Raw genomic sequence first — 20,914 nt, 5'->3', positions numbered from 1 at the left:
GGAGGGGGAGGGGAGGGGGATGGGGAGAGAGGGAGAGGGAGGAACATACACAGAGGAAGAGACCAAAAGATTTACTCATCAGAGATTTTTGTAAAAAGAAGATTCTGTAATGTTTGGGGACTGTTTCAGACACTTTTTCATTTTTGTGAATCTCTGGCATATTACCCATTTATTCATTCCAACAAAATTTTCTTCATTTAGGGATATTTATGTGTGGATAAGAAGGAAAAATGACATTAGTATATGCTTAAATCAGCTTTGTGTCACCATGACTAAAATACCCGATGAGAACAACTTAAAGGTGGAAAAAGGGGCTCAAGGTTTTGGACGTTCAGTCCATGGTAGGCTGAATCCATTGCTCTAGGCCCAAGAGAGGCAGCACATCATGGCCAAAGGGCCCAGCAGGGGGGAAACTGCTTGGTTCCTGGCAGGATCAGGAAACAGAGAGGGAGAGAGGAAGGAGCTGAAGGAAAATGAACCCTTTAATGGCATGCCCCCATGACCCACCTTCACTAGCCATGTCCCCCGGCCTATGGTGTCCCCCGAGTCAATCCATTCAAGCTAGAATGGACTGGGGGTTATATATGATAAGGTTACAGCTCTCATAACCTAATCACTTTAGATTTGAATATACCTCATTAACACAGTAACTTTTTAGGGTGTATCTGATATCTAAAACTTACTATATAAGGCATATGGTGAATTTTATCTAACGCTTAGTTTGTAATGGCATCTCTCAGAACAGTAAGCAAAAAACTTAAAATTCTGAGATGATGCTTTTTAAAAATAAGTACTTAGATAAAATTTCTAGTATATTTAGGCTAACTATGAGAAATAAAGATTAATATAAACAAATACTTCTTGGGTTTACTCTATTTTAGCTCTGCAATGTAGACAGTTCAGTTCTCTATACTTCACTTCTCTCAGAATGAGGGCAGTAATTTGTCCCTGCTTGAAAATATTCTTAGGATTAAATTAGTTCCTGCATAGAAACAGTGATGATTGACAATATTAAATGCTAATTTAATGTTTATTATCTTTGCTGTGGTTATTAGACATAAATGTGTGCTCCATTCTGTCTTCAGGAATTAATGACCAAGCTAATAACTGAGACACCTGACCAGCCAATCCCATTTCTTATTGACCATCTTCAATCTAAACAAGGAAATCGTGGACAACTGCAAAGAACTTTGTCTGGATCCGCAGCTCTCTGGGCAGAAAGTGAAACATCAGGTAAATGAAAAATATCTTGCAGTTAATTTGGGATACATTTAATGAAAAATTTCAAGTCTTTTTGATTTTGATAAGATCAATCTAGATGAATGGATACCTAAGGTTTTCACGTATTCGACTGTGACTTCACCCAGATGTTAAAATTTATAGTATTTTTGAATTTGAAGATATTGCATTGTACTTCAAAATATAAAAATCAGGGTATTTCATTTTAATAGAGATGGTTCAGATTTGCAGAGAAGGATTTCATTCTGTATGAGTTCAAACAAATTATTCTAATTTTTTGTTTCTTTTATGAATATTTTGAATTAAATGCTTATAGTTCATCTGTATAGAAAAGTAAAGAAAAAAGTAAGAAAAAAAAGACTAGATATCTACAAAGTTAGTTTTCTTACTTCTCAAACTGATGAGCAGTCTCCATTTTCTCCAGCCCTCATGTTATCCTGTGTGTAAGTTCAGATTTAGGAGAAATCGTTCCTTCTGGATGTTGAGGAACCAGCCCTCCAGCTTTATGATAACTTTATTTATCCAGTAAACACTGGTGAGATCCTTGGGCAGACTTGACTTCACCCTTCTCTGCATACTGTTCTGTTGTCTCAGGTATTTATTTTCAAGCCCAGATCTCCTTGGGTGCCCAACTCCTTGCCTGATTCTCCAGGGAATCAGCTTGTTTGGACTCAAAATGTTTTTTTTTCTGCGATGACACTATGACTTCTCTTCTCCCCTTCATGCTCTGTGGGATCTCATGGAAAGGATTTTGTCTCTACATGTGTTGTCATATTAGTGCTTTCTCAAGACACTGAATAGAGAATAGGGTATTTCCTGAAGAAGGTAGACATATCTGGTGTTGATGATCCATGCACAGCTGTCTGCGTCATACGGGAAACTAGAATATGAGCTTTTGGCATACAACAGAGGGAACACTTGTTTTTTCTTGGCCCCACTTTCTTGGGTTTAGATTATAAATTAGGTGTTTAATCTTTGGCTTATAAGTGCTAAGATGGCACCCACCAGGTGAAGGCATATCAGATGAGCATCTGTGAGCTTACCAAAGTTCATGTGAGTCCATGTTTTATAAAACATTGTATCTGAAGAGAGAATGATTTATTACACTGGGCACTTTAACCAGCACACATTTAGCATCTCAGTGTCCTTGTTGGAATTTATGCCTGGCTTAGCTAAGTGTCAAGCCTCACCAGGTTGCAAGTCAAGGTGTTGACCAGGTTTCATTCTCATCTGGAGCTTGCCAACAGAAGAATCTGCTTTCAAGTTCATTTGGGTGAATGAAGACTTCACCCAACAGAGGCAAAATTTATCCCTTGCAGCTTTGTGACTGAGAACCCTGTTTCCTTTCTGGCTTTCATTTAGAGTCTGTTCTCAGCTCCGAGATGTAATGCAAAGTTCATTGCCACGTTGCTCTCTCACCTCATGACAGTTTACTTTTTTAAAGGCAGTAAAGGAATTTCTCTCATTCTGTTCTGCTAAAATGGAGTCTTATCTAATATAATGTAATCATGACATTGACAAAACCTTTGCCATATTTTATTGGCTAGAAGCAGGTCAAAAGTCCTGTCTTCACTCAAGGGGAGGGAATAGAATAATAGGGCAGAACACCTGGGTACAGCGATCATGGTTATAAATTACCTTGTTATTTTGCTAGTTTTCTTAGAATTCTGACTTTCACAAGCACTTATGACTCTTTCCTTGCAGAAGGGGAAAGGAGGGAGGAGATTATCATAACTCCCAGTTTACTGACTTGAGTGATGGCATAAATGCTCATTTAATAAGGCAAGATAGGAACATAGAACTAAATTTATAAAGGGAAATATAAGCTCAATTCCTATTGATTAATTTGAGTTTCCTGTGGAAAATCTTTGTAGATAGTTACAGTAGGCAATTGGTGCTGACTAAAGCTCTGGGGTAGTTCAAGGCAGAAGTCCTGGTGTGGAACTCATTCAGTATCATACAACTTGAAAGAACGATCAAGGCTCGTCTTCGGAGAAAATGTCTGTTTATTGAGGAACAGCTCTGCATATTTATAGAGCCGGGGGTGGTTTGACAGTTATGAGAGTTTAATGGTTGAAAGGTTTGTCAGTTGGCATAGGGTGCTTTCTGATTGATGGGTAAGGATCATGTGAGCCAGCAGGGCTAGTCTGATTGGTGGATAAGGATCATGTGAGCCAGCAGGGCTCACCATTGGACGGCTCTTCTCAGGGGATGGGGAAGTTCTGATTGGTGGGTAAGGATCATGTGAATTAGCAAGGCTCACCATTGGATGGCTCTCGGGGGATGGGGAAGTTAGTCTTTGGAGCCGGTGTGACTCCCAACACAACTAATCATGAAAAACATGAGGGTGAAACAATGGAGGAAGATGTGGTTAAACATGTGGAAGATGTGTACTTAGAATATGGAAGAAAATACATGTAAGATCATTCTGGATGCCCTAAATTTTGTTGTTTGTTAAGAGGTGAGGTTGTTTGCTAAAGGTAAGAGAGTTTGTTAAGCAGTTTTGGGGCCTTACTGAAGTTGAAGACATGAATTAATTTTTAACTAATTCATCATAGAAAGCAGAAAGCAAGAAGGTGATTTTTTTTTCTTCATTAGTGTTCATAAGAGCTGGGTTGAGAGAGAGAAAAAAATTTTAGGGGCAGATTGAGAATTTCGGTTGTGATACCATGGGGATCATGGAAGGTGGAAGAAGAGTTTTGTGGAGGAGTTTATATTTGAGAGCAAGTGATTCCAATGATGATGAAGCACAAGGTCAGATATGAGGCAGTGAGCAAGGGCAGGAGGAGATTTAGACATAGAAAGCTAAAAACCTTCAGGAGGTTGATGTAGTGAAAATATGAGAGATATAGAAAAAAGATTTTTAGGAATAATAATAAAAGTAATCATTTTTCTTGAATATGTATGGATTTTTTAAACTTATGTTTTTTCAAAAGTTTTATTGGGCTGTTGACTGTGATTTTTCAGGAAAATCAATCATGTGTACATTGAGTCTCCTCCACAGCTCTTCATTTCTCTCATTTCATTTGGCATTGTGTTTGCCTTTCATATTTATTTACTCTCTTCTTAGGGGGTTTATTGAAAAAAGTATGTTCTCCATGCCACTGATTAAATTTTTGACAGTACCGGTTCTCTCTTCTTTCTTACTTTGAACACAAATTTAAATGTGTTATTGCATTTTAGTCTCCTACTCACCTTTTTTTAAAAAATAATTTTTCTGTGCACATTTCCATTTTTAATCATAGGTTGGTTGACTTATCTCTGCTCTAATTTCTTTATTTTGTTGGGGGGGAGTACCAGGGATTTAAATCAGGAGCACTCAACTACTGAGCCACATTTCCAGCCCCATTTTATATTTTATTTAGAGTCAGGGTCTCACTGAGTTGCTTAATGCCTCACTTTTGCTGAGGCTGGCTTTGAGCTTGCCATCCTCCTGCCTCAGCCTCCTGAGCCTCTGGGATTACAGGCGTGCACCACCATACCCGGCTCTAATTTCTTTTGGTTTCATACAGTCTGTTTTCTTTTATTTTTATTCAAAAGACAAATCAGTTGTATTCTGATATTTAATGCTTTTAAAAGTATGATCTTTGCATTGTGGATGCTGTATTCATGTGTTTTTAAATGAAATTTTTCTTAGAATTATATATTTTTTCTGTTTATTAAAATTTAAATGTGGAGTATTCTATCTAGTTTTAGGTTTGTCCACCAATAGTGTAGGTGAATTCTTCTTGTCCCCTTACCATGTAGCTTGAAACTATTTGGATTCTTTTCAAACTTTGGGATAAGTGAAATCATGGCTGATATTGAAATTTCCAGTAGTAGTCACATCCTGTCTCGTCTCATCTCTTTTCTACCAATTAGATAGGAATAGTAGCCTTGCTATATTATTTGAATTAATATGAATTGTTTTCCTTGCCCAGAAAGAACTACAGAATAAAGAAACCCACGACACCCAATGTCTCATTCTTCACTGGCTCAGTGGTCCTTTGTATATTGCTATATTTGATGACAAGAATGCCTTCATCCTTATTATTGATTTTTATATGTATTTTGTTTTAACAGAATCTAAAGGAACAAGAAGAGATTTCAGAAGCTATGATAAACCTTGGCAATTAAATGCAAAGAAGCCTAAAAAATCAAAAAGTGACCTTGCTGTGTCTAATATTTCTCCCCCATCGCCAGACTCCAAATCATGTAAGTTTGTTCTTCAAATATTATTTCCTTTATAAGTCTGTTGTTCAGGAAATTAAGAAAAAGTAGTAACTGAAGCCAAACTTTTAATCTGGATTTTTTAAAAAAATATTAATTTATTTATTTTTAGTTATATGTGGACACAATATCTTTATTTTATTTTTTTATGTGGTGCTGAGGATTGAACCCAGGGCCTCACACATGGCAGGCGAGTGATCTACCTCTGAGCCACAACCCCAGCCCTTGATCTGGTATTTTTGACCATTAATCTTAATGATTTCCACTTTCAAGTCTGCATTGATATTGAATTATTGTATGTATATCTAGTCACCTAATTATACTCTCAAACGTGTAATGATTTAGACCTAGTACTCTGTTCCTTGAAGAATACAAGTTGTAGGGAGCAGTTCCCTTGCCTCTCATGGCCAGTAGTAGCATTATACTACATTCAAAGCAGGACCATATCTGCATTTAATGAAGTACAAAAAAATCAAGTTAAATCTTTTAGAGCAGAGTGAAAGATATTTCTATTCCAAACATTTAACAACAACAACAAATCTTAAATCCTCTATCTAGGATCTCCCTGAAACCCTGCTCATTATTATTTGTGACTGAAAAAGTCTATAGTTATCCTCTCCCACACTGCCATAAGTTCCCTTCTCCTAATGTCCCTGCTTCCTTTCCCACTACCTTAGTAGCCCCTGCATTTCTCCAGGGCTCTGCTGCCTCCACACATGTGGAAGCTTGTTAAATAGTTCAGGAGCTGATGGAACACATGAGAGCTTGAAAACTGCTTTATACATAGATTTCTTATATTTGTTATAGAGTGAGGTGTTTGCTTTGAATTTCAACAAAGAAAAGAGTATGTTTAAAATAATAATTTTTGTTTGAAAATCTTTGAAAAACCACTGTGTGCTAACTGGAGTCTGAATCTGGGTCATATGTGAAAGAGACTGAAATTAACTCTATCTGCATTTACATAGTGGTACTCATAAAACTATTGGATCAACCCCACCAATAGTTTTGTGAGGTTAAATGGAATATTATGAACATTAAATGGTCTTAGCAAATGACGATTGTGATTTGTCAACTTCTCCTTCTTTGCCAGTTTAGTATATAAAATTTGATCCCAACATTAAAAAAATACACAAGTCTAAAATTACTATGTCTTCTTTGGACTAGTATGATTAGTAGTGTCCAACGCCATTCCTGACCCAGTTATGAATTCATATGGGAAAAATGAATAAATAAAGAAATGAAAATGAAATGAATCAAGTCTCAGTTTCCATCTCTATCAAGGAGTCATCAGCTTCTCCCCTCTCTCTATATTTGCCCTCCTTTCACCTCCCTTTCTCCTTCCTTCCTCTTTCTACCTCTGTCTCTCTGTCTTCCAATGATAAATCCATAACTATAAGGGTTTACTAGTTTATATTGCCAGTTCTGGATTCCATCACTTATCACTGAGGGGAGAATGCCAAAAGCCCACCTCATTCTGTAAGCTCTTTGCTCTAGGTAGGATGCTACCAGCTGCAGAGTGTTGCTGGTGGTTGGCATCTGATTCTGTCTCCTCTCAACCTCTGGTTCCATAGATCATTAGCAATATTTTAATGGCAAAAACAATAACAAAATAACATTTTCATAGTATGTGTAGAGATAATACATATAACAATAAGAATAAAATGAGTGAAGGGTTAACATTGGAAATATACTATCAAATATTAAAATGTTGTTGAAGTAATAGAATTTCCCTTGAACATAGATTGTAATAGCTTAAAGGTGCATATCAGAATCTCTAAAGCATCACTAAAAGCAGTACAAAAGCACAAATGAGAAGTTAATAGATACATTAAAATGGAATATGAAAATGTTCTTTATCTTCCCAAAATAAAGGCAGGAAAAGTGGAACAGATAAACAAAGAATAGATTGTAAAATAGAAATCAAACACCAAGATGATAGGTTAAACTATAAATATGAGAGGAATTGTACCACATAAAAATAGATTAAACATTCTGATAAAACAAGTATTGTCAGGCTGCATAAAATGTATAGATTTTTTAAAAAACAAGAAACACACTTTAAATATACAGACAAAACCAATTTTAAATACTAAGCATAAGGAAACCTATATGGCTACATCAGACCAAGAAGAATTCAAAAGAGATCATCTCATAATGAAAAAGTTATTGAATTCAGAAAACATGATAATGCTGTGGGGCAGTGCACATAAAAACAGGGTTTCCAAATGCCTGATGAGAAATTTATAGAATTAAAAGCAGATAAAGACATAATAAGTGAATCAGAAAAATCAGTAAACACATGAAATTATGAACAACCACCTTGATTTAATTGATATTTATAGAACACATGCTCAATAAAGTTAGAACACATACACACACACACACACACACTCTAACACACATGTATATAATTCTCAATACCTGGTAGAATATTCAGAAAGATAATTAATATGGTATGCTGTAAAACAATTATGTAGTTATATGAAATATTTTTTGTGAAGAAATTTTATTAAGTTAGAAATAAATTACAAGAAACTTAGAAACTCTGCTTGCCTCCACATTTTGAAATTAAAAACCTCATTTCTAAATAACCAAGGAGTTAAGCACAGAATTGCAAAGGAAATTTGACAACATTATGAAAAACAAAACATATACAAATTTGTAGGATGAACTAAATCAGTGCTTAGGAGAAAATTCATAGCTCTAATAGAAGCATTTTAAAGATTGATGTATTAGAAAACAAAATGGTATAAAGTCAATAACCTCAGCTTTCACCTTAAGAATATAGGTAAATAATGAACTAAATCAAGAATATGTTGAGGAAAATAAATGAGAAAAATAATGTAATTGAAATAGAAAGTAAAACAAAGAAATAAATCCCAGAAGTTGGTTATTTGAAAATATTTACTTAAACAATAAAACTACCTTGCAAGACTTATCATATGCAAGAGTATTAGGAATAAAAGAATAAAAATTATTACAGATTGTGAAGGCATTAAAAGATTAGAAGATAATTTAACAGTTATATGCCAGTAAGATTGACAACTTGTATAAAAGATATAAATCATTTCAGAGACACAAGAAACTAAAACTTACTCAAGAAGAAATAGATATATTTAAGTTTCCTCTATCAGTTAAATAAATTGAATTAATTATTAAATAGTTTCTCATCAAAAGGACTTGAGTCCAAGATGGCTTCATTATGGGATCAAAACATTTGAAACTAAAAGAAATTAATACCATATGCAACTTTTCAGAAAATGGAGAAGAAGGCTACACATTTCAACTCTATTTAGGTGGCCTCCATAAACTAAAACAAGATAAGGACTTTATAAGAAAAGAACACTAGAAATGATCCTAGTCCAAGACCATAGATATAAATATTTTTACCACCTATTAGTAATATTAATACAGAAATATAGGAAAGTAATCCAATTTATTTTATGTAAGAAATGCAATGTTCATCTAATAGACAAACATTTATCAGTGCAATTCACTATAAAAAAAGAGTAAGAGAGAAAATTTATATATTCATTTCAATACACGGGGGAAAAATATCTGACAAAACACAACATTTATGATAAAAACTCCATCAACGTAGGAATAATAGAAAATATCCTCAGCCTAATAAAGATCAAAACCAAAAGTCTCACAGTTATTATCATATTCTGCACTGAAATATTGAATACTGCTCCTCTATCAATGAAACAAATGCTTACAACTTCTGTTCAAAATCATAGTGTGAATGAAATTCGACAAGAGAAAAAATATATAATTGCAAGCGAAGATAGAAAAACCTTTTACTATACATGTCAAAATTTTATAAACATGAAAAACACAAAAGGAACATAGAAGAAAAAATACTAAGATGAGTAAGTAAAATTGTCAAAAATCACAGGATACAAAGTAAGCAAGCAGATAATTGTATTTTGTATTCTGACAGTGTAAAATTGAAAATGTCCTTAAAATACCATTTGTAGTAGCATCAAAGAATACCAAATTTTTAGGGACAAATTTGATGGGAAAATGTGAAAACTGCCTATACAGAAAATTAGGAGACATTGTTGAGACAAATTAACTAAAACTTTGGATAGATATATCCTGTTCATATTCAATATTGGTAAAGGGTAGGTGGTACATATTGGCCTAGAATTTGAATATGTCCCTAGCAGGCTTTATTCTAGAAAATGATATAAATATTTTAAAAATGTACCAACCAAGGAAAAAGCCTATGATTATTTAAAGCACTCCTGATAAACATGAACTAGATAGAAAAATTTACTCCACCTGCCTTATAAAACTGTAGTTGTCAGTTCAACATAATATAGGGTCCATAAATAGACCTCCATAATACAGTCAGATGAGCTTCCACAAGGATATATTAATAGTAAAATGAGAAAATAAAAGATTACTTCAGCATTGGACATCCATTTGAAAAACAAACAAAACGAAATATAACTTAAGTCATCCCTGAAGGAAGTAAAGGATTTTTAGGGATGTTCCAGTTACTATGGCTGCTTGACCAATTGTCACAAACTTCTTTTAAATAAAATTAATTAAAGAGTAAAATGTACAATTGACTGGCATTTAGTACATTCACAATATTGTGCTACTATTCTCTACTAATATTTAGTTTGACACTATTTTCATCACCCCAAAGGAAACCTGTACCCAAGAAGCAGTCTCCCAGTATTTCCACATTCCACCAGCCCCTGACAATCTGCTTTCTGTCTCAGTGGAGTTATTTCTATTGAGAGTATCTCATGGATAAAATCGTAGAGGTGTGACCTTTTGTATGTGACTTATTTCACTTAGCAAGCTTTTTGATTTATTCATTTCAGCAAGAACACAACTTCATTCTTTTTATAGCTGAATAATATTTCATTATGTGGATGTACCGCATTTTGTTTATCCATTCTTCTCTCAGTGGAAATTCGGTTGTTTCCATCTTTGACTCTTATGGATTGTGCTGTTCTGGGCATTCACATGCAAGTATTTATTCAAATACCATCATTTTTCTCGTTATTTGGATATATGTCTTGCAAGGTACTTAGTGGATCTTATGGTTATTGTAGGTATATTAAAGTCTCCAACTTTTATTTAGAATTATATTTCTCCCTTCAAGTATGTCAGCTTTTGCTTCCTATAGTTTGTGGCTCTGAGGCTAGGATTGTATATGTTTATATTTATAACATATGCTGTTATAATGTTCTTCTCTGTCATTTGTAGTGGTTTTTCTTAAAATCTATTTTGATATTAGAACAGTCATGACAGCTCTCTTTTCCACTAATACTGTATGGATTATCTTTTAATCATTATTTCTTCAAATATTCTTTCTATTCCTTTATCCCTTTTCTCTCCTTCTGAGTCTACCATTATATATTGGTACATCAGACATAATGATAAAGTAAGAAAACTAGTGACTTTCCATCAACACCTGAATGGGTATTTAATATAAATTTGCATCTATTTTAGGAAGAGAAAGATATCTTCTTTTTCTGTATTTTTTTCTGTGTTTTTATTGGTGTATTTCAGGTGTGCATGTCAATAGTGGGATTTGGTGTTACATATTCATATATGCGCAAAATATAGCAATTGAATTTGGCAAATATTGTTCCCCAGTACTTCTCCTTTTCCTCCCTTCTATCCTCCTTCTGGTCTCTTCCCTTTACTCTAGCGATCTCACTTTGATTTTTATGAGATCCACTACCCTTTTTTCTTCATTTTTTACTCTCCAGCTTCCACATAAGAAAGAAAACATACAATCCTTGACTTTCTGAATTTGTGTTATTTTGCTTAACATAAGATTTTCATGTTCAACCCATTTTCCTACAAATGACAGAATTCCATTCTTTTATTTGGCTGAGTAAGACTCCATTGTGTATATTATATCACATTTTCTTAATCTAGTAATTCATTGGTGGACATCTAGACTGGTTCCATAGTTTACCTATTGTGAATTGTACTGCCATAAACATGTATATTCATTTATCACTGTAGTATGCTGAATTTAATTCTTCAGGATAACTACCAAAGAGTAGTATAGTTGGGTCATATGGTGATTCCATTCCTAGTCTTACGAGGAACCTCCGTACTGATTTACACCATGGTTGTACTAATTTATAATTTCACTGATATTGTAAAAGTTTTTCTTTTTCTCCACATTCTCTCCAGCGTGTATTATTGTCCATTCATGATAGCTGCCATTCTAACAGGGGTGAGATAAAATCTCAGTGTAGTTTTGATTTGCATTTCCCTGTTAATGATGTTGAACATTGTTTCATATACTAGTTGTCAATTTGTGTTTCTTCTTTCGAGAAGTGTCTATTTAGTTCATTTGTCCATTTAACAATTTGGATTCTTTGTTGTTAGTTTTTTAAAGTTCTTTATATATAATGGATAAAAGTCTTTGTCATAAGAGTAGCTAGCAAAGATTTTTTTTTTCCCATTCCGTAGGTTCTCTCTTCATATTCTTTGTTTTGCTGGGTAGAAGCTTTTTGATTTGATGCCATCCATTTAGTAACTCATGGCATTATTTCATGAGTTTTGGGGGTTCTACTGAGAAAGTTATTACCTGCACCTCTATGTTGGAGTGTTGGCCCTAAATTTTCTTCTAACAGTTGCATGGTTTCTCATCAAATTTCAAGATCTTTGTTACATTTTTAGTTGACTTTTCTACATATGGACAGCCAGTTTTCCCAGAACAATTTGTTTTTTTAAAAAAAAATGTTGTAATTTTTGTAGTGTATGTTTTTGGCACCTTTGTTAAGGATCAGCTGACTGTATCTGTATGGGTTCATTTTGGTGTCTTTTATTCTGTGTCATTGGTTCACATGACTGGTTTTGTTCAAGTATTATATAGTTTTGGTTACAATAGCTCAGTAGTATAATTTAAGTCAGGGATTGTGATACGTCCAGCATTGCTTAGAAGTTTGGGCTTAGAATGGCTTTGGCTAGTAGGGGTCTTTTATTATTTCAAATGAAATTTAGGACTGTTTTATCTAGTTCTGTGAGAAATGGCATTGGTATTTTTGTGGGGATTGCTTTGAATCTGTATATTTCTTTTGGTTGTGTGGCCATTTTAACATTAATTCTGGCTATTTGTGAATATGGGAGGTCTTTCCATCTTTTGAGCTATTCAATTTATTTCTTCAGTATTCTTCAGTATTCATTGTAGAGATCTTTCTCTTCCTTGGTTACATTTATTCTTTGATTTTTTGAGGCTATTGTTAATGGGATTGTTTTCATAATTTCTGTCTCAGCGTTGTTGGTACACAGGAAACCTATTGATTTTTGCATGTTGATTTTGTAACCTGCTACTTTGCTGAATTTATTAGTTCTAGCAGTCTTTTGGTGGAGCTCTTTGTGTCTTCTAAGTATGGGATCATATCATTTACAAATTTCACTTCTTTCTTTCCTATTTTTATTCCTTTTATTTCCTTCTCTTGCCTAATTGCTGTCACTACAGGTTCTAGTACTGCATTGAATAAAAATGGTGAAAGTGGATATCCTTGCATTGTTCCAGATTTTAAAGTGAATGCTTTCAATTTTTCCACATTAACTGTGATTTTGGCCTTGGGTTTGTTATATGTAGCTTTTATGAAGTTGAGGTAAGTTCTTTTCATCCCTAGTTTCTTCAGTGTTTCTATCATGAATGGGTATTGAATTTTGTTAAAGGTTTTCTCTGCATCTGTTGAAATAACTGTGATTGTTTTGTCCTTAATTTTCTTTATATGTTGAAAGACATTTACTGATTTGCATATGTTAAACTATCTTTGCATCTTTGGGATAAACCAACTTGGTTGTGCTGTATAATCTTCTTAATATGTTGTTGAATATGATTTGTTAATTTTTTTAATGTTTTTGCTTTTAAGTTCATGAGCTATATTGGTCTGTAGTTATCTTTCTTTGATAGGATATATTGTCTTCATACAATGAATTTGGAAATGTTCCATCCCTTTCCATTTCATGTAATAATTTGAAGAGCATTGACATTAGTTCTTTAATGGTCTGGTAGAATGCAGCTGATAATTCATCTTGTCTTGGGCTTTTCTTTTTGAAAGGCTTTGTATTACTGCTTCTATCTCATTGCTACTTATTGATCTGTTTCAATTTCATTTCATTGATTTTAGATCTGATCTTAATTATTGACTTTCTTCTACCGGATTTGTTCTTGTTTTTCAAAGGCCTTGAGACTCATCATCAAGTTGTTTATTTGGGATCACTCTGATTTTCTTATGGAGACACTCCTAGCTGTAAATTTTTCTTGTAGAACTGCCTTCATTGTATCCCAGAAGTTCTGGTATACTGTAGCACTATTCTCATTTGATTCAAAGACTATGATTTCTCCCCTGATTTCTTCTATCACCCACTCATCATTCAAGTTTGTTGTTCAATATGCATATATTCAAATAGTTTCTGTAGTTGTTTTTTGAAGTTGATCTCACATTTTATTTCATTGTGATCAGATAAGACACACACAGAGTGTTTATATATATTTGCTAAGAGTTGCTTTGTGGACTAAAATATGATCTGTTTTGGAGAAGATTCCATGAGCGTTTGAGAATAATGTGTATTCAGCTATTAAAGTATAACATATTCTATAGAAAAATGTTAAGTCCATTTGGTTTATGATATATATTTAAGTGTGAAGAGTCTGTATTGGGCTTACGTCTGGGTGACCTATCAATTGTGACAGAGGTGTGTTGAATTCCCACAGTATTATTGTATTGGAGTCTTTGGTGCTTTTAAGTTCTCTCCTTGATTTGTAGGTCATGCATTTTAATTATAATGTGCAATGAAGAGGTGCTTTTCTAAAAATGTAATTAGGTTATACCAACATTTGGAGGCATAAATATTTACTATAATTATGTATTTTTATTGGATTGTTCTCCTTACTATTATGAAGTAACCTTATTTGTCTCTTCTGATTAATTTTGTCTTGAAATCTGCTTTGTCAGACATGAGAGTAGCTACGTTTGCTTTTTTTCTTGGCTCCACTTTCATGATATACCAATTTCCATCTTTTCACTTTCATTCTGTGACTGTCTTTGCTATAAGGTGAGTCTCTTGCAATAACATATAGTTGGTTCTTATTTTTTATTCCACCCTTCTATCCTATGTCCTTCAGTTGGAAAGTTGTGACCATTTACATTCAGTGTTATTATTGAGAGATGTTTGTTCCTGTCATTTTGACCTATTTCTAATGTTTAATTTGTTCCTATTTCTCATTTTTTTTAGCTACTCATCAAATGAGATTGGTCCATTTATGAGCTCTGGGGTTTGTTTTATTTCTTCTCTGTTGGAAGTATTTCTTTAGTGTTTTCTTTAATACCAGCTTAGTAGCCATGTATTCTTGTAGTTTCTCCTTATCTTGGAAAGTTTTTACATATACTTCAATTCTGAAGGATAGCTTTAGTTAATATAGATAGCAACCCCAGTTGACATTGATTTTCTTTCAGGGATTGGAATACATCATTCCTAGTTTTCCTGAGTTCATGTTGAGAAATCAGAAGTAGCTCTGACTGGCTTATCTCTACATGTGACCTGAAGTTTTCCTCTTGAGACTTTAAAAATTCTTTCCTTCTCCTCTATGTTAGGCATTTTAATTATGTTTCTTGGAGAGCTTCTTTTTTGATCTTGTCTATTTAGGGTTCTGAATGCATCCTGTATCTGGATGTTCATTTCATTCTCAAAGTTTGGAAAAATTAGCTGTTATTATTTCCCTGAAGAAGTTATCTATTCCATTATCCTGCATCTCAAACCCTCCTCAATTCCATGATTCTTAAATTTGATCTCTTAATGTTGTCCAGAGTTCTTGTATATTCTGATCATGGTTACTTATTTTCTTTTCTTTAATGCTGTCTGAATATTCAAGGCTGGCCTCTTTATCTTTCAACTCTGAAATTCCACCTTTAGCATGGTATACTCTATTAGACTTTCAGTTGAACGTTTTATTTAATTTATGATATCTTTCATATCTAATATTTCTGTTTGATTCCTTTTCAATATCTCTGTCTCCTTATTGATTTTTCTATTCATATCCGGTATTGACTTCCTTAATTCATTGAGTTGTTTTTCTATGTTCTCTTGGAATTAATTGACATTTTTGTAGTCATTCTTTTGAATTATTTCTTGGTTATTTCATCCACTTCCATGTCTTTGGTTTTAGTTGCTAGTAAACTTATGAACTTTAGGATATGTTGGGTCCTTATTTTTTCACATTTGTTGTATTCCTGTGTTGAGTTTTATGCATTAGTTGGGATGGATTTCTCTTCTACTTATGTGTGGGCCCCTTTCAGGTACAACCTTATTCTGCCAAAATGTCTTAGAGTGATCTATATTGAGACCCCTTTTAGGTATGGTACCCACAATCTTTGTGTTAATTTTTTTCTGTTTTTATTATAGCAGTCGGTGTCTATGAATGCAACCTGAGGGCCCACCCTAGCCATTCTTCCTTGAGGCCTGGTCATTATTTGGGGTTTTTTGTTTCTTTTATTTCTTGTTTTAAAGTATGACTGAAGTGTGAGTGTCACTATTTTGGGTGGGGAGTCAGTAGCTCTATCTCTTGACTGGGTTTAGTTTAGCAGCAGAGTCTCTACCTATGACCTTGTAGGATCCCTATAGATTCCTAGCACCCCATAAAAAAAGGAGAAACAAAACAATAGCAACAACTGAAGCAAAACCAATTTACAGCATTAAAATAAATACCTGGTTCTTACTATGACATATACAATAATAATTGTTACAGAAACAGGAGTGGGGGGGATCATCAGTTGTCTACCACAAAAAAACAATAAATAGCCATGACCTAGATGTAGCATAAAAAGTAGGGGTCAACTGTGCCATCTACAGTAGTATTAACCAAAACAACATGAATGGTGGGGGCAGGAGTTACGTAAACCCAATAGTTTTAAAAGATGGTAAAAATACAGTTCACTAAGGAAAAATGTGATAGAAAGGTAAAAGAAAGGTTAGAGTATTCAAAGTGTGAATAGAGAGAATGCAGAAGAGATGTAGCAAGTGATGGCTCTAAAGGAGGAGAAAAAAAGATAAAGTAACAGGAGAGAGAGAACAAGAGAATTTGGCTGTTAGTGGGAGGAAAAAGGAAAAAAGTGAAATAAGAGAAATGAACAATAACAAAACAAAACTAAAATAAACAAAAAATCCTGACCCTCAAAAAACAAGGAAAAATAACTATTATAAATAATACTAAAAATGAGAAAGAGAAAAACATATATCCAACGAACTAATCAGCACAGCAAGAACATAAAAATAAATAAATAAAAAGGGAAAAAAGATTCTTAATGAAACATGAAAGAATCCTATCCACTGAGGTGTTTAAAACTGTTGACAAGGATGGACGGTCACTGCCTGTGCCCAAATGCCCTTATCTCAATTTCCTACTGGGGGTTGGGGATAGTGAGCAAGAGCCAGTGTGCACACCTTCTATTCTGAGGTTACACTGAGCTGCTAGCTGGGGTCTGCATCAAACTGAAGCTGGTTGAAATAACTCTCAGCTTCCCTTTCCACCAGTGTAAGTAGGATGGAATGAGAAGTGCTCTCCATTGGAGTTTTGTCTGCACAGACCAGATTGCACTACCGGATTGGGGATGCTGCAGAATTTTATGAGGGGTGTTCTGGGGACTGGAGCTTAGCTCTGATTAGGACTTAGGGACTTTGTTGGGTGGTATTTGCTCTGGAGAGATTAGGCCAGTACACCCCTAGAACCAGGCAAATGCTGATCATGGCTGGAGTCTGGATCTCAGGAGCTCCAGCCAACCCTCCACAGGTCTCACACACTCCTGTTACCCATAAGACTACCTTCCCAGGCTTAGTCCCTGAGTATAATCAGACCTGCCTATTCAGTTTCCTGACTTTCTTCTGCTGATCACATGAGCCACCAGACTCAAGAGGAAAGCAAGTTTTACTTTCCTCTGTATTTCTGAGTTGAACACATGTGGTACAATCTTCTCTGTGCCTGTTTCACTCAAGTTTTGCTAGATACACCCTAGGCTACAAGGTAGGTGCTGGCAGGGAAGTATGGCAATGTTGGCTGTCATCTCTTGGAGCTCCTGCTGCAGCAAGCTGCCCTATGGCCTTCTCAAGATAGCTTTTGGCCTCAGTTCTCCACTTGCCAGTTGAGATACAGAGCACTTTTCAGACACCAGTTTGCTGCACAGCCTCTCAATCAGCTATGTTCGGGCTGCTTTTTTTGATCTACAGGTTTTTCTATAACAGATTTGTCTGTTGTGTTTTTCTCTCTGCTTGTAACATCCCTCCCCTCGGCAGTGAACCAGGGCTGCTACAGCGACCAACTTTGTTCCAATGTACTCTTTCTTGTTCTTCAACACACCTGACTTTCCCATATTGAGTTTTAGTGAATTCCCTCTTTCATGCACCTGGCTGAGAAGCAATACTCCCACTGCTTAAATTCCAAGCCATGGAGCAACTGGAAACCCAGCCTTCCTCTAATCCACCGTTTTGAACCTTCTCAACTTCTTTCAAGAAAATTTGTACCAGATGCATAAGTCTGATAACCAGATTTTGTATGATAGTCATTTTTGCAAGCAAGAATGGTATTTATCTGGAAGTTGAAGTTTGCCCTGGAAGCTAGAAGTCAGAGATTAGGTGTTGATGGAGCCATGATCTCTCTGAAGGCACTAGGAAAGGATTATTGTCAGGGCTGTCTTCTAGCATCAGGTCAGTCTTTGGCTTGTTGCAATAACTTTGTGTTCTTCCTGTGTGTAGAAAGATATATTGTTAATTAACACATTACCTGATAGCATATTTGGAATAAAACTAAAAAGTTTTCCAAATTATTGTTCATTCTTCTTAAAAGAAAAAAAAGGGCTCAACTATATGCACAGTCATTAACTTTCAGATACAGAGAAGATACTGTAATCAATTTTATTTTTTAAAAATATTTATTTCTAAAACTCACTTAAAATTGATACTTATGTTGATCATACCCAGTTTTGTAAGAAAAAAACATTCTCTTATTCTCTCCAAAAGGTTGTGAGCTTGGTAAAATGCAATCTTCATGAATGAAGGGTACTTTGTTACTTTAATTCCTACTGACTTACTCATACCATTTAGAAAAGTATCCACTGCCGCAGTCTGGCTGGGCACAAATCACCAAGCCGCCACAAAGCACTTGTATGTTCAAACAGGAAACTTTATTGCCTGAACTCCAACAGCACTCCTCGCACACTCCCCGGGAACTCTCCCGAACGCCATCCACGCGGCTCCTCTCCGGCACACCACACCAACCGGAACTCCCTCCACCAGAACTTCTCCAACCAATGCGAACTCCCCAGGAAGTCCCCGTGAGAACTCCAAAGTAGCGGGCGCCCGAGGCGGACAGCAGGGGTCTATATACAATTGATTCAATCCAGCATCATCTTAATGGCTCGCCTCTCAACCAATACTTCTGGCAAAATGCCAGGGGCCATTCCGACTTGGCTGTGGCTCTCAACATCTCCCCCCTTCTGTTTAATTAAACAACAAGCAATGTGGCTTAGGGACCGTGCCTGTCTTAGGTTGTCCAATACTACATATGGTCCTTACCCGTCATCGGATGAGCTGACCTCAAGGCATCAGCCTCCTGTCTTAGGTTGGTACCATTGCAGTTGGATCTTATCCGTCATTGACTACTGGTCCAGCATACAGCCATACTTGTGGATAGGCCTTTTCACAAGTGGGGGGGTGAGGTTCTTTGCCTCACCTCTGTTGGCCCCCAAATTTGGCCTTGGTGCCAGTGGGGGGGTGAGGTTCTTTGCCTCACCTCTGTTGGCCCTCAAATTTTAGACCATAACAAGCAGAAGGGAGGAGGATGCGAAACGCCACGACACCAAGATAAACGATGGTTCCTTTTGGAAAAATTCTACCACCGATGACACCATCAGCAAAGATGCCCCAGCACTACCACAATTCGCCACACCAATAGATAGTTCACAATGTATACAAGTGATATATAGTCCAGGCAAGTTCTGAAAGCAGTTCAAAGCAGAGGAATCCATCAATATGTCCATTTCCTCCCAAAGTAAATCAACTCGTTGATTGAGCATCACTTGTTGAGTTATTATTCATTGATGCATCAGTTTATACAGTTTGTAGTAATAGCTATCGTAGAAGCTGTGGTTTGGTTTTATCTTTGTCTTCACCGGCACTGGGATGAAGATAGGAATTCTGGCAATGATGGCTAAAAAAAAAAAATTATGTAACATTCCAGCAGGCACTAAGAAAACAATTTTCTGAACAATTTACATTATCCTGAACAGAATTATTAAATATAATGAAAAGGAAAGGTGAAAATAAACAAGCAGATCTGTTAACCTCCTTTTTTGTTCACATATTAAAACAATCTTCAACAGCTGTTTACCCAATTTAAATTAAACCATTTAAATCACGTGAATAAAAAAAAAATATTTGGATCCATTTTTTCATGAGCGCTCCTCATATATGATATATGGACATACACACATACAGACATACAACACAAACAGAAGTTTGCACACATAACACAATACGTACAATACATAATATAATAGTAAAGGCCTTGTAGCTTTTCAAAGGTGAAATCTCCATTGCAATGTTTAAAAACTCCACAGTCAAAAAATAGAACTGATCAGAAAAATATTAACCTAGGTCTGTATGAGCTCAAAAAAATAAAATAGAACCTCATGATGTGGGAAAAGGCAATAATAAAATACATATTGAAAAAGGCATCCTGGGTTTGACTCTTCTTTGGATATCCCATCCTTTTTCCTGTATCTTGCATATGGGTCTGAAGGTATTCCCACAAGCAAGCCCCAAGGTTTTTCACATTTGAAATAGGCTCTAATGCTGTTCATTATTCATTAGCCTCCAGGTGTGGGAGAACCACTGTTGCAGATGTAAGGATATCAGCTGTTATGGATTTGAACCAAGTCATCTTCTTTTTGGTCTGTACAAATTGCTTTAGTTAGTCTCTCTGGGATCCAAATTGGCTGCTGTTCTCCCTGTGGAAACACACAAACAGATCCCCGACTCCAGAAAATCACTGGGTCAGGACCTTTCCATTGTCCTGTTAGAATATCCTTCCAAAGTACCTTGGGCTTATGTACATTTTTTGGACACATATGCCTTTCTGCAGCACTAAGCCCTGATGAATCCAAATTTAAAAAGTTTAGAGTAAAAAGGGTTATTTTAAGTTTATCTCTGGGGGATATATACCCCTTCCCAATTCCCTCTTTTTGCTTTAATAAGTACATTTTAATAGTTTGCTGAGCTCTTCCAACTATGCCTTGTCTTTGTGGATTTTATGGGATTCCTGTTATATGAGTAATGCCAAATGATGAGCAAAATTGCTTAAAAGAGGTAGAAGTATAGCCAGGGCCATTATCTGTTTTTAACTGTTTTGGATGCCCACAGTGGCAAAATTTTGTAAGCAATGAGCTATAATATCTTTAGTTTTTTTTCTCCG

At 35.4% G+C, this 20,914-nt stretch overlaps 1 protein-coding gene across 12 annotated transcripts in view; it reads left to right on the top strand.

Moving 5' to 3' along the window:
* Positions 1-20,914, top strand: part of CUNH8orf34 (chromosome unknown C8orf34 homolog) — a 418,284-nt gene that overhangs the window by 86,459 nt on the left and 310,911 nt on the right. For all 12 annotated transcript variants that reach the window (XM_048782941.1, XM_048782947.1, XM_048782946.1 and 9 more), the window contains 2 exons: positions 1,086-1,233; positions 5,302-5,433. In XM_048782941.1, coding sequence (XP_048638898.1) covers positions 1,086-1,233; positions 5,302-5,433 — 280 coding nt within the window. The remainder of the gene's footprint in view (positions 1-1,085; positions 1,234-5,301; positions 5,434-20,914) is intronic.

Source organism: Marmota marmota, unplaced genomic scaffold, assembly GCF_001458135.2.
Source record: "Marmota marmota marmota unplaced genomic scaffold, marMar, whole genome shotgun sequence".
NCBI classification, from domain to species: Eukaryota; Metazoa; Chordata; class Mammalia; order Rodentia; family Sciuridae; genus Marmota; species Marmota marmota.
The sequence above is the reverse complement of the archived record's forward strand: the minus strand, read 5'-3'. Positions and strand labels throughout refer to the sequence as shown.